Source organism: Chiloscyllium punctatum, chromosome 36 (assembly GCF_047496795.1).
Source record: "Chiloscyllium punctatum isolate Juve2018m chromosome 36, sChiPun1.3, whole genome shotgun sequence".
In the NCBI taxonomy this organism is placed as follows: domain Eukaryota; kingdom Metazoa; phylum Chordata; class Chondrichthyes; order Orectolobiformes; family Hemiscylliidae; genus Chiloscyllium; species Chiloscyllium punctatum.
The window spans coordinates 8664416-8677187 of record NC_092774.1 but is presented as its reverse complement, the minus strand read 5'-3'; the positions used below and the strand labels follow the sequence as shown (position 1 = coordinate 8677187).

At 40.6% G+C, this 12772-nt stretch overlaps 1 protein-coding gene across 1 annotated transcript; it reads right to left on the bottom strand.

The window, feature by feature from the left end:
- Positions 1-378: 378 nt before the first annotated feature.
- LOC140459968 (probable G-protein coupled receptor 139) lies at positions 379-2762 on the bottom strand. Its single transcript, XM_072554392.1, has 2 exons — positions 2693-2762; positions 379-1277 (listed from the first exon to the last, which is right to left on the bottom strand). The coding sequence occupies exons 1-2, from the start codon at positions 2760-2762 to the stop codon at positions 379-381; spliced, it is 969 nt and encodes a 322-aa protein (XP_072410493.1).
- Between the last annotated feature and the right edge of the window lie 10010 nt (positions 2763-12772).

Genomic DNA, 12772 nt, shown 5'->3' with positions numbered 1-12772 from the left:
GAAGGAAAGGAGTGAGTAAATAATGGATGGATGGGAATGGGTAGGAAGAACTGAAATAGGGAGAGTCATAAATAAATTAACAAATGCCCCTTGAACAAGAACATTGCAGACTGCAAGCAGTTAGGTTGGGGCTGGGGATGGGACAAAGATCATGAGTTCCCAGTTCGCCTCTCCTCAAGAAAGGACGAATTTTCAATTGTTCTACATTTGCTCAGGATCGATTGCAATTAATTGTCAGAGGTGGAGAATGGACGTTCTGCCACTTTGGTATTTGTCTTGGTTTTCCATAATTTTCTGTATTAAATGAAGATTAAGCATTGTACTCTGCGCGACTCTGATGGAAAAGAAACAACATGAAGAGATGTTTCTTTCCCCATACTATTTAAATAAATTAATGAGGGTGGCAAAGGGGTAGATCAGAACATTCTTCAAATCCTCTCGAAACATATTCTGAGATATTGTGTAAATGAAGACGTTGTTGCAGGAACTTAGTAACTGAAGTGTGTTGGTGGCCTCTTGGAAGATATACCGCGGGTCACTGAAATCAAGGCCACCATAGTAACCCTCGTCTGTAAGCTTCGTGTAGATGAAATGTCCAACAAGAGGGGCCCACAGGAGGAGAAAACTGAAAGAGATAGCGAACAGCAGAATAATTGACCTCTTGCGGTTATCCATCTCTGAGTCATGCTGACTCTCTGTGCCCCGGATCCTCCTGCGGGCTCTGTTGGCCACTACGATCTGTCTTATGGTCAGGGCATTGAGCAGCAGAATGGCAAAAAACGGGAGAAAAGGAGTATACATCTGGAAGAACCAACTGTAAACCTGCCAAGCTGGCTGGATGTAGTAATTGGCTTTGATGTTGCAAAACCAGGATATCCCATCTAAGATGTATATGGGTTCATAGATAAAGTAGAATGGGATGTTCTTGACGCAGCACAATGCACAAACTATCCCGATGACCAATGAAGGTATTTTCTCTGTACAATACCTGGTCTTCAATTTCTGGCAACAGATCGCCACGAAACGGTCGAAGGTAAAGGCAACTGTCAGCCAGACCGAACAATCCCAGATGGCAAAGACTAAAACGATGCTGACAGTGCATGCAGGAGTGGTAGACAAGACACTTTCCCGGAAGTAGAAGCGGCTGATTCGGTTAAGGATGACTGCAAAGATGATGACAAGGAAATCAGTCACTGCGATCGCCATCAGGTAGTAGGAGATGCGCCGGGAGAGACCGCACCGTCCTCGATATAGGACTATGATTGCCAGCAAGTTGGCTGTGAGAGATTAAAGGAGAAAGATATAACTGAATGCATCCCAAACACGATCTGCTGCTTTGTGCATTATTCAAACATCAACCTGCCACTTCGAGACTCTGCCTTTTCTGAAACTGTTGACAAATATTGGACATGCAGTGTAGCATCAAACATCTATCAATATAATCAATCCTGGGAATAAACATCACACTCTGGTCACTAAATAAATACCAGGTATGATTTGTACAAATCATGAACAAATGAAGTAATGTTATTTCCATGAATTATTCATACCAAACCCCGGTCAAACTTCAATTCATAAAGATGAACCTCTTTACGAGTGATGTCTCCTTCTTTATAATATCAACCTACGACGGTTCTGAATATCTGATGACTCAACACATCGGTTTCAAAAAATCATACAAAATGATCTGAAATCTCAGTTAACTTTAATCTGTTCCCGTGTATCCTAAAATTGATACTACTAACTGTGTCACTTAAAGATTTATCTCATAAAGCCACTTGTAACACTATCTGGAATTGTCACCTCAGCTGCTCTGCTTCTGCATCCTTCTCTCAGATGTTCCATTGATCAAAACTTTTGGCAATATCTCACATTTCTCGAGTCTAAATCAGTTTGCTGAAGTTGTTCTGGTGAATGCTACATATAGTGTGGTATTTTGAGGCGAAATGCCACTGCGCTTTCTCGTAATTGTTGACAACGCTTTTCCGTATAATTATATAAAAATACAATTACCAAAATACTCGAAACTTTGCTGCAGAGAATCAAAATACCAATGAATTAAAAATATTGCATCTCCACTGACCTCTTTGGATTAAATTTGATGCATTCCTGAAACCACTGGTGCCATCCATTGGGAATTCTATACTTTAACAAACCCTTCCACAGCACACACTGTAGATTAATATGATCACTAAATGTTTATTTAAATACAAAACATCTCAAAAATTACTACCACAAAATAAATCATCTTCAAATACTGCAATGCGATCCATGCAGAAGAGCATTTCACCGACACTATTACAAAATATTCATCCTACAATTAACAAAAACGCTCGATTGCATTCTGCTGAATTGGAATGGATACTATATGTCACAATAATTTAAATTTAATATTCAGGCATAGTTGTTCCTCACAATTCGGCGTCTAATGGACCATTTTCCAAAAAATACACAACATACAAGAAACAAGAACAGCCTGCTTTGTATTAAAATGAAATTGCAAGTAATGCACAATTATTTGCCTTGGGACTATAGGATCCATAATGCAATGTATGCACAGGAATCCGGTTGAAGTCACTTAAAATCAAAACCTTCAATATTTTGAAAGGTCTGCAGGATCCTGAAAGTGAAAAGAATATTTTTTTGCAAATGAACTATTTGGAAACGATTTTATCGAGCGTCAGTGTCTTACCAGGGGCTCCAATAACTGCGAGAATTGAATAGCAAATGCGAAAGAAGGGGGCGATGACTGGCGCGTGCATCTTCGTTCAGAAACGATAGCAATTGGTTGTTGTTGTGGATGTTGGTTCTGTGACACATTCAAGTGGACTCTCATTTATTCTCGTGATTGTCTCGAGAGTAACAATTAAATAACAGCATGCACCTTACTTACACTTCGCTAAACAAAGAGATTAACTCTCTGCTTCATGTCTTTAAACAAGGTGAATGATTGTATTTGAGTTTGGGATAGGGTCGTTGGAATTCCTTTGTTTCATCCACCTCCATAAATCATGATGTTGTGTCTGTATCACATCGACATTGAGCTGCGATCCTGCATCTAAACTTTCTTTCTCCTTTTACTTCTGCTTTTTCCCAGTTGATTAATCATTTCTTAGTTTCTTAGTCACTAGAAAATTTGCTTTCCTTATATTTAACCTTTTAATGACATAATTCAAGGGAAGAATTCATGTTTTCAGACTGGTACTGACTTGAAATGCAAATTCAAAAGCAATGTGGAAAGTAAACCTCCATAGTTACCTGTCAGAAGTGCTCCTCAGACAAACCAGACACTGAGCAGTCGGAATCTCGCAAACGGAGAGTCAGGAATGGGAAGTGTTCTGGACCAGGCTAGACTGCTCAAAACAATTCAAGAAGGTCGCCCTGACCCTAAATTTGCTTGTGTTTTAAAGAGGGATAAAGCAGATATTCCGGGGAGGGGGGGGGGGGGGGTGCGGCGGGTGGTGGAGAGGGTGGATTTCAGTTCGTCAAACCACTTAGTTTCAAACAAAACAGAATTTATTTTCAAAATTACTGAATGAAGCACAAACAACATAAAACAGAATAATGAATAACTTGACCTCTCCGAAAACCCAACACGTCATTCCAACTAAATGATGCTGTTTCATCTATTTGCAACAATCCCCATAAATACCCCTTCCCTCAAAAGTTAAAATCAAATTCAAATTCTTTCAGGTGAAAGTCAGAGAGAGAGAGAAAATGATAGACAGTAAACTTCAAAGCCTCGGCCTGAGGCAGGATCTGTTAACAGATTGGCCCTAAAATCCAACATCCCAGATTTTTCGGTGACTCTGATTTACGACCTCTGAAAATAAAACCACTGACTGCACAACTGTGTGAAAGTAGCAGCTTCGTCACACCGCCCCCTTTAAAAAAAATGAAACGACAATATCCCAAGATGGCTTAATTTTTCAAACACTTCAATATTTGTTAGTATTCTAGTAGACACATATACCATTATATTTACTATAAACGTGCAAACATGCACGTTTTAGTCTGTTTTACTCCTGCCACCGAATGCCTGCGTTTCTCTTTCGAGTCTTGACAATATGTCGGCAAACACACTTTCTTGTTCTATCAGATACACAATTTTGAGATTGAATGGTTGTAACAACAAGTTTGATCTGAAAGGTCTGTTTGTGTTGTCCCTAAACGTCTCCACATTAACCAATAGGTTATGATCAGTGTATATGATTGTCTTAGATGCATTGCTGGTAACATAAACACTGAAATGTCGTAATGTCGACACCAAACTCACATACTCCTTTTCAACCGTCGAATATTTCTGCTGATGAATTTTTAACTGCCTGGAGAAGTACCAGATATGTATTTCTGTCTTCTCGCCAAATTGTTTCAAGAGCGTAGCACCAATACCCACATCACTTGCTTTGATAATCACCTTAAGTGGTTTTGCAGACTTAGGTGTGGCTAAGACAGGGGCAGTGGTGAACACAGGTTTCAGGCTGTGAAATGCCTTCTGACACCCTGTTGCCCACTGAAATGTCATGCTTTTGTTTAGCAATTCAGTGAGTGGAGCAATCACATTGCCAAAATATGGTATAAATTTTCGATGGCATTCGCACAATCCCAGAAACCGCAGTATTTCGCTTTTTGTCAATGGTATGGGCAATTCCCCAATTACCCTTGTTTTGCATCGTTTTGAACCATTTGCCGTGTTCAATAACGTAGGCCTGGAAGGTTACTTGGGCTTTAACACATTCACTTTTATGCCTTCCAAAGCCGATTGAATATGTCTGATAAAAAGTTGTAAATGTCACTTGTGTGTCGTCTATAACGATGACAAAAAGTCACCAGGCCATCGATATATGCGACGCAGTTGGGTAACCCAGCAATTGGTGAGTCTCGGAAATGTGGCTGGCGCATCTTTCATTCATAGTGGTTTGACTTTCAACTCCATTTGGTGAAATAAAAGCAGAAAATGTGTCTGCCTTTTCTGACAAAAGGACCTGTAAGTATCTCTGATCAAGGCCAACTAAGAAAAATAAGTTGCTTCTTCCAACTTCATAACTTAATCTTCCAATCACGGAATCGGGTATGCATCAGTCTTTATAACTGCATTGACTTTGTTATCGTCCACACATAACCATTGAGTGCTATTTGGTTTTGGCACTATTATTAAGTGTGAGTTCCAGTCACTGTAACTCACTTCAAATATGTCTTGGAGCATATATTCAGTCTCTTTTTCAAGCTGTGCCAACTTTGAGGGTTATGCCTGTGAGGATGTTTCGTCATCAGAACAGCACCTTCGATATCCACATTATGCACAATTAGGTTAGTACTTCTAAGCTTAATTCGACGTACCCGTCCCCCGCCCACCCATGTGATAGCAGTAATTCTTTCAGGAAAAGTCGATTTTCCTCTGGAAAGTTAAGTCAATAAGTTTTCCCAATTTTTGAAAGTTTCCTCATTGTCCAATTTAATTTGAGGAATGTCCAATTCAGAATCCTCTGAACTTGGCTCTTCCCTCTTTGTTGTAATCGGAAACATATTCTCCTGTTGCTTACCTTCCTTACCAAAATACCTTTTGAGTATGGTCGCATGACACACTCTGTGAGATTTCTTTCTGTCGGGAGTCCTTATGAAGCAGTTCACATCGCTCAATGTCCTTTCGAGTTGATAAGGTCCACAAAATCTTGCCTTTAAAGGTACACCTACCACTGGAAGTAACAATAATACCTTCGCCCCCACAGAAAAATTGCGAAGTAATGATTTCTTTTCTGCTTCCTGTTTCAGTTTATATTGTTATGCTATTAAAACCCGTCTAGTCAACTCCTTAGCTCTATTTAATCGTTCCCTAAAATTTGACACATAATCCAAATAAGTCGTCTTTTACTTCTGACGTATCAATTTCTTTTTTCATCGATTTTAACGGTCCTTTCCCTTCGTTGCCAAAATCTAATTAAAATGGATTGAATTTGCTCGATGCATTTGGTGCATCTCTGATGACAAAAAGGCAAATGGAATTATCTTATCCCAATCGGCTGGATAGTCTTGACTATCAACCCTCAACAAGTCCTTTAATATTTGAGGCCCCCTTTCTAGCACTTCCTGCAATGCTGAATGTTACAGAATAGATTTGAATTGTTTCAATCATAACATGTCCATAACTTCCTTGAATAATTTTGATGTGAAGTCTGACCCTTGATCTGATTGTATTTCTATGGGTAATCCTTCTCTCATAATTAGGATAGAGACTAATTTCATACATCAGTGACACAGAACGTAAAACGTGACAGATTAGTACAGGCCCTTCGGCTCTCAATGTTGCGCCGACCTGTGGAACCAATCTGAAGTTCATCGAACCAACCCGATCCAATTTTTGTCCATATGCCCATCCAATGATTATTTAAATGTCCTAAAAGGTGGCGAATCTACAAGTGTTGCAGGGGGTGCGTTTTACGTCCCCTGCTACTCTCTGAGTGAAGAAACTAACTCTGACATCTGTCCTGTATCTATCATCTTTCAATTTAAAGCTGTGTCGAATCCTGCTAGCTAGATATAGAACAATCGTCTCTATTTTGATAATGGTAAGATGCACTGGAAGCCCAAAACCTCGGATCGGTATCATTGATTTGATTCGCAGTATGCAGACTGGAGCTGGGCAACTGCCAAAAAAAAAGGATTCAGAATTCTGGAAAAAATTAAGAGTGAAGGAAAGGAATGTGTACCTGGACATGGAGCTCAGCCCTGATATCGGAGCGTTTGTGAGACTGGGATTTACTGATTTGAAGAAAGGCGAGATGATTAGCCAAATAAATCATGTGAAGTTTAGACAAGATAGTAGTATTGTCCTCATGTTATATTATGGTTAACTGAAACTTCATTCAGCTGCTGGAGCGCTAAAATACTTGGTTGATAGAATCCATCGTGCCAAATTGTTGTCCCTTGTTTGCACTTCAGTAATCTATGCAACAAGATCGGGAGAATTGACAAAAAAAGAGAAACGCAGCTTCTTTTATACTTTGAAACTTATTATTAATCTAGAATTTCCAATGTAAGCTGGTTTTGATTCAATACATATCGAAAGAAATAAAATTTCAACAGCTATAGAATGTGGCAATAGCTATGGCTGTGAAAAGAATACACGACTGTTCCAAAGAGCAGCCACAGACACAATGGAATGAATAGCTTCCATCTCTATTGTGTAATTACGCAATCCTTGATCTTTTATTCCTTCCTTCTCCATTTGTTCGGCAGTGATGCTGTGCTCAGTGGCAAGGTGCTCACCGACTCCGCAACATCCAAGAGTTCTGGATGCAGCTATGTGGCGTTGCACGCCTTCTGTTCTCAGATGAAGCAATGAGTTTACTCAGAACTGAGACTGTCACCTTGTGATAAGATCATGAGTGATCTGACTGCAATCTCCACTCTATGTAGCTGTCAAAAAAGTCAGTGGAGAGAATGAAACTGCGTCGACAGAACTGATATAAATCGCTGTAATAGGGTGGGATATCTGAAGTGAAGTTGCTGGAGATGAAAAAGGAAAAGGAATTTTAAAGAAAAGTGAGAAGTAGTCTTTTCTACACAAAGGGTGGTTTGCGTGTGGAATGAACTTCCTGAGGACGTGGAGAATGTGGATACAGTAACAATGTTTACAAACAGGAATCGGAAACGTGTGGAAAGATATGAACCAGGAGCAGGCATGTGGTACGTGTTTAGCTTAGGATTATGTTTGGCATGGACTAGTTGGACTGAAGGGTCCGTTTCAATGCTGTATGACTCAATAAAGTGAAAACAAGACCTGAAATTGCTGGAAAAGCTATGGTACGGCAACAACTGTGGAGATAAACCACAGTTAACCACACTTAACGGTCAAGTGACCGTTCCTCAGAAACTGCTGAGCTTTCCCATCAGTTTCTATGTTTGTTTTCTGACTAATGGTATCCGCGTTTATTTTGTTTTTTTTTAATTCGCTAAGTAAATCAGTGTTGGTAAAAGTGGATAGTGTTTTCCTAGAGAATGTTGTACGAAAGAGGGAAAATTCTGAGATCCCAATATCTTCTAATACATTTACCATGAGTGAAATAGACGAGTGAAATAAATAACAATTATGAAGGGCTTTTGTTTCTGAGAAAGTCACTCCAATTTATTCAGCAATGCCAAGAAAGACGTTTTATTTTGAGTTGCTGGGTCAGCTTCAATGTTATTTGAAAAAACGTCAGAACTTTTTCCAAAACAAGTTGATTGTATTAACACAGATTATTTTAGAAAGTTTCAGAGTTACGTGTTAGACTGTAGCTGGAATATTTGAACAGTTTTGGACCCCATATCTAAGGAAAGATAAAGTGGCATTGGGGACTGTTTCCAAGGAACAAAGTACAATACAATGCCAAGCCTGCGATGCCACATTATGCACTTTCATACTAAAACTGCCTTCACTTCCAGGATCTGTGTTCCTCTATTCCCTTCCTATTCATGTATTCATCCAGGTGTTTTTTGAATTCTGCTACTGTCTGCTTCCACCATCTCCTCAGGAAGCAACATATTCCAGGCACACATCACCCTTTGTGTGAAACACTTGCCTCGCACAGCTCTCTTAAACCCTCACCCCTCGCACGTTGAACCTGTGTCCCCTACTAATTGACGCCTCCACCCTGGCAGAAGTCCTCATACTTTCCACTCTATCCATGCCATTTGCAATATTAAAAAGTCTACCAGGTCGCCCCTCAACCTCCTGCGTTCCATTGAAAACAATCCTAGTGCATCCAACCTTTCTTTACAGTTAAGCTTGTATTTAACCAGGCAACATCATTGTAAACCTTTTCCCCACTTCGCTGACTTCCTTCTGGTAGTATGATGAACAGAACCGTATGAATATTTCAAGTGTGGCCTAATTGAAGTTCATAATGCTGCGGCATACCTTTCAGTCCTTATATTCTTGTCCATTCCAATGAAGGCAAGCATGTCATAGGCCTTTACTTTGCTACCTTATCTACCTGCACTGCCACCTTCAGTGATCTGTGGATGTGCACACCCAGATCGCTCCGCATATCCAAAATAATTTTCAGCAGTACGTGACTTATCAAAATGCATCGCCTCACATCTGTCTAGATGAAATTCCATCTGCCTTTTTCCTGCCCATGCCTCCAATTGATCTATATTCTGATATATTCTCGGACAGCCCTCCTTTACTATTCGCAACTCCATCAATCTTTGTATGCTCGTCGAAATTATTTATTAGACAAGCTACGTTTTCCTTCAAATCATCTTCCTCGCCAACATTTTCACTATAGAAAATGAAAATATCGACGAGGAAGATACAGAGATACTTGCATCTAGACTAGAAGACATTGAGGTTCACAAGGAAGAGGTATTAGAAATACTGCAGAGTGTGAAAATAGACAAGTCCCCTTGGCCGGATGGGATCTATCCTAGGATCCTCTGGGAAGCAAGAGAAGAGATTGCCGAGTCTTTGGTATTGCTCTTCAAATCATCATTGTCTACAGGAATAGTGCCTGAGGACTGGAGGATAGCAAACGTGGTTCCCTTCTTCAAAAAGGATAGTAGAGACAACCCTGGTAATTACAGATCAGTGAGTCTCACTTCAGTTGTTGGTAAAGTGCTGGAAAAGGTTCTAAGAGACGGTATTGATAAGCATCGAGAAAAGAATAATCTGATCAGGCATAGTCAACACGGTTTTGTGAAGTGTAGGTCGTGCCTAACGAATCTTATTGAGTTTTTTGGCAAAGTGACCAAACAGGTAGATGGTGTATATGGATTTCAGCAAGACGTTCGATAAGGTTCCCCACGGTAGTCTATTATACAAAATGCGGAGGAGTGGGATTGTGGGAGACATAGCAGTTTTGATCAGTAATTGGCTTGCTGAAAGAAAACAGAGGGTGAAGTTGATGAAACTTGTTCAACTTGGTGTCCAGTTACTCGCGGCGTGACGCAAGGGTCGGTGTTGGGTCCACTGCTGATCGTCATTTTTATAAATGACATGGATGAGGGCTTAGAAGGGTGGGTTAGTAAATTTGCGGACAACAGTAAGGTCGGTGGAGTTGTGGATAGTGACGAAGGATGTAGCAGGTTGCAGAGAGACATACATAGGATGAAGAGCTGGTCTGAGAGGTGGCAAATGGAGTTTAATGTGGACAGATGTGAGGTGATACACTTTGGCTGGAGTAATCAGAATGCAAAGTACTGGGCTAATGGTAAGATTCTTGTGAGTGCAGGTGAGCAGAGAGATTTCGGTGTCTATGTACACAGATCCCTGAAAGTTGCCACCCAGATTGACAGGGTTGTTAAGAAGGCATGCAGTGTTTTGGTCTTTATTAATAGAGGGACTGAGTTCCAGAACCAGGAGGTTATGTTGTAGCTGTACAAAGCTCTGGTACGGCCACACTTGGGGTATTGTGTACAATTCTGGTCACTGCATTATTAGAAGGATGTGGAAGCTTTGGAAAGGGTGCAGAGGAGATTTACTAGGACGTTTCCTGGTATGGAAGGAATGTCTTATGAGGAAAGGCTGAGGGCCTTGAGGCTGTTCTCGTTAGAAGAAGGTTGAGAGGTGACTTAATAGAGACATACAAGATAATCAGAGGTTTAGATAGGGTGGAGAGAGAGAGAGCCTTTTTCCAAGTATGGGGACAGCAAACACGAGGGGACACAACTTTAAAGTGAGGGAAGATAGGTATAAGACAGATGGCAGAGGTAGTTTCTTTACATAAAGAGTAGCAAGGATATGGAAAGCTTTTCCTGCATCGGTAGTAGATTCGCCAGGTTTATGTGCATTTAAGTCGTCATTGGCCGGGCAAATGGACGTGCATGGAATACTGTAGGTTGGATGGGCTTCAGATTAATATGACAGAGGACGGCGCAACATCGAGGGCCGAAGGGCCTGTACTGCGCTGTAATGTTCCATGTTCTATGGATGTAGACCACGATCAGCAGAGGTCCCTGCATTGATCCACTTGGAGCATCACTAGTCGCAAACCTCCATTCGGAAAAGCAGCCTTCCTCTACTACCATCTGTCTCCTATTACTAAGCCAGTTCTGTGTCCATCTTGCCAGCTCACTCTGATGCCGTGTGACTTCAATGTTTGTACCAGTCTGTCATGAGCGTGTGAGTGAAATACTTTACTTACGTCCCTGTCGACAACATCAACGCATTTCTTTCATCAGTCATCTTAATTTCCTCCTCAAATAACTCAAACAAGTTAGTGAGGCTCAATCTCCCCTGCACAAAACCGTGCTGTGCATCACTAATAAGTCCAATTGCTTCTGAATGCGTACAGATCCTTTCCCTGAGAATGTTTTCCAATAATGTCTGTACCACTGACGTGAGGCTCACATGCCTGTAATTTCCTGGATTATCCCTGCTACCCTTCTTAAACAACGGGACAGCATTAACCGTTCTGCACTACTCTGGGACTTCACCTATAGCCAAAAGGATATGAAGATGTCTGTCAATGCTCCAGCAATTTGCTTATTTGCCTCCCTCAAGTTTCTGGCTTAGATCCCATGAAAACCTGAAGACCTATCTACCTTAATTATATTTTTAAGGCACAGAGCATGTCTTCCTTTTTAATAGTAACTTGCAATGTAAAGTACCTTCCCTAAGATCAGACTCTACTAATTCCTTCCCTTTCGTAAATAACGGCACAAAATGGTAGTTTCAGACCTCACCTACCTCTTCTGCTCCACACGTAGATTTACTCCTTTCTCCTGGAGTGGGCCAACCCTTTCCATGGCTACCCTCTGGCTTCTTCGAAAATTCTACAATTGCCATGGAATTTTCCTTTTTCCTGTTTCCTAACGACTTTTCATGAGCCCTTTCAGGCCTTCCAATTCCTTGTTTAAATTCTTTTCTACTTTCCTTGTAAAGTTCCAGTCACCATCAGTTCCCATCCTGTTAGACCTTATGTATGCTTACTTTTTCATTGTGACTGAGGTCATATCACCCCTTATCATGAAAGTTTCATGTAACTTTCCATTTCTCTCCTTCATTCTCGCAGGCACGTTCAACTCCTGAAATTTTATAAAGTGCCATTTGAAATACTTCCATATATCTGATGGGGATTTACTCATAAATAGTTGACTCCAGTCAAATTTCTCCATTTCCTGCCTAATGTTGCTGTAGTTCACCTTTCCAAAATTTAACATCTTTACTCGAGGACTGCTGTTATCCCTATCCATGAGTATCTTATGAATATTCATCCCACAATGCTCACTTGGCCAGACTTAATTCCCAAAACCGGATCCAAAATAACCTCTTCCCTACTTGGACTGTTTGAATGCTGTGTCAAAAATACCTTCCTGAATGGTCTTTACAAATTCTTCCCATACAAGCCCCAAGCACAATGCCAGTCTCAGTCAATATAAAGTAAGTTAAAGTCAACCACCACAAAAACCTTGCAGCTTGTACTTCTTACCAAAGTCATTCTACATAATGTCTCTTCTATCTCCCGCTGGCTTTGGGAACACATATAGATTACCTCCAGCATGTGATTTCAGCTTTCCTACTCTTGAGTTCTATCTATATTGTCTCGCTAAATGAGTTCTCTCACGTATTGTCCTTCAGTGCAGCTGTCTGATCCTCCTTTACTAGTAATGTAATTTCCCCCCATTCCTTTTGTCTCCCCTTCCATCACACCTGAAACATTTAATTCCTGGGATATTCAGATGCTCCAATCCTGTCTCGCTTTCAGTCAGGTCTCTGTAATTGCAATAATGTCACAATTCCAAGTTCTAACCAAATGCCCTAAGTTCATTTATCTTGCCTATTATACTT

What these genes read in the sequence shown, in the direction of transcription:
- LOC140459968 (XM_072554392.1), bottom strand. Translation starts at nt 2,762, where the DNA reads ATGCACGCGCCAGTCATCGCCCCCTTCTTTCGCATTTGCTATTCAATT. An exon ending in CGCAGTTATTGGAGCCCCTG is followed by an intron (nt 1,278 to 2,692) that starts GTAAGACACTGA and finishes AATCTCTCACAG; the next exon opens with CCAACTTGCTGGCAATCATA.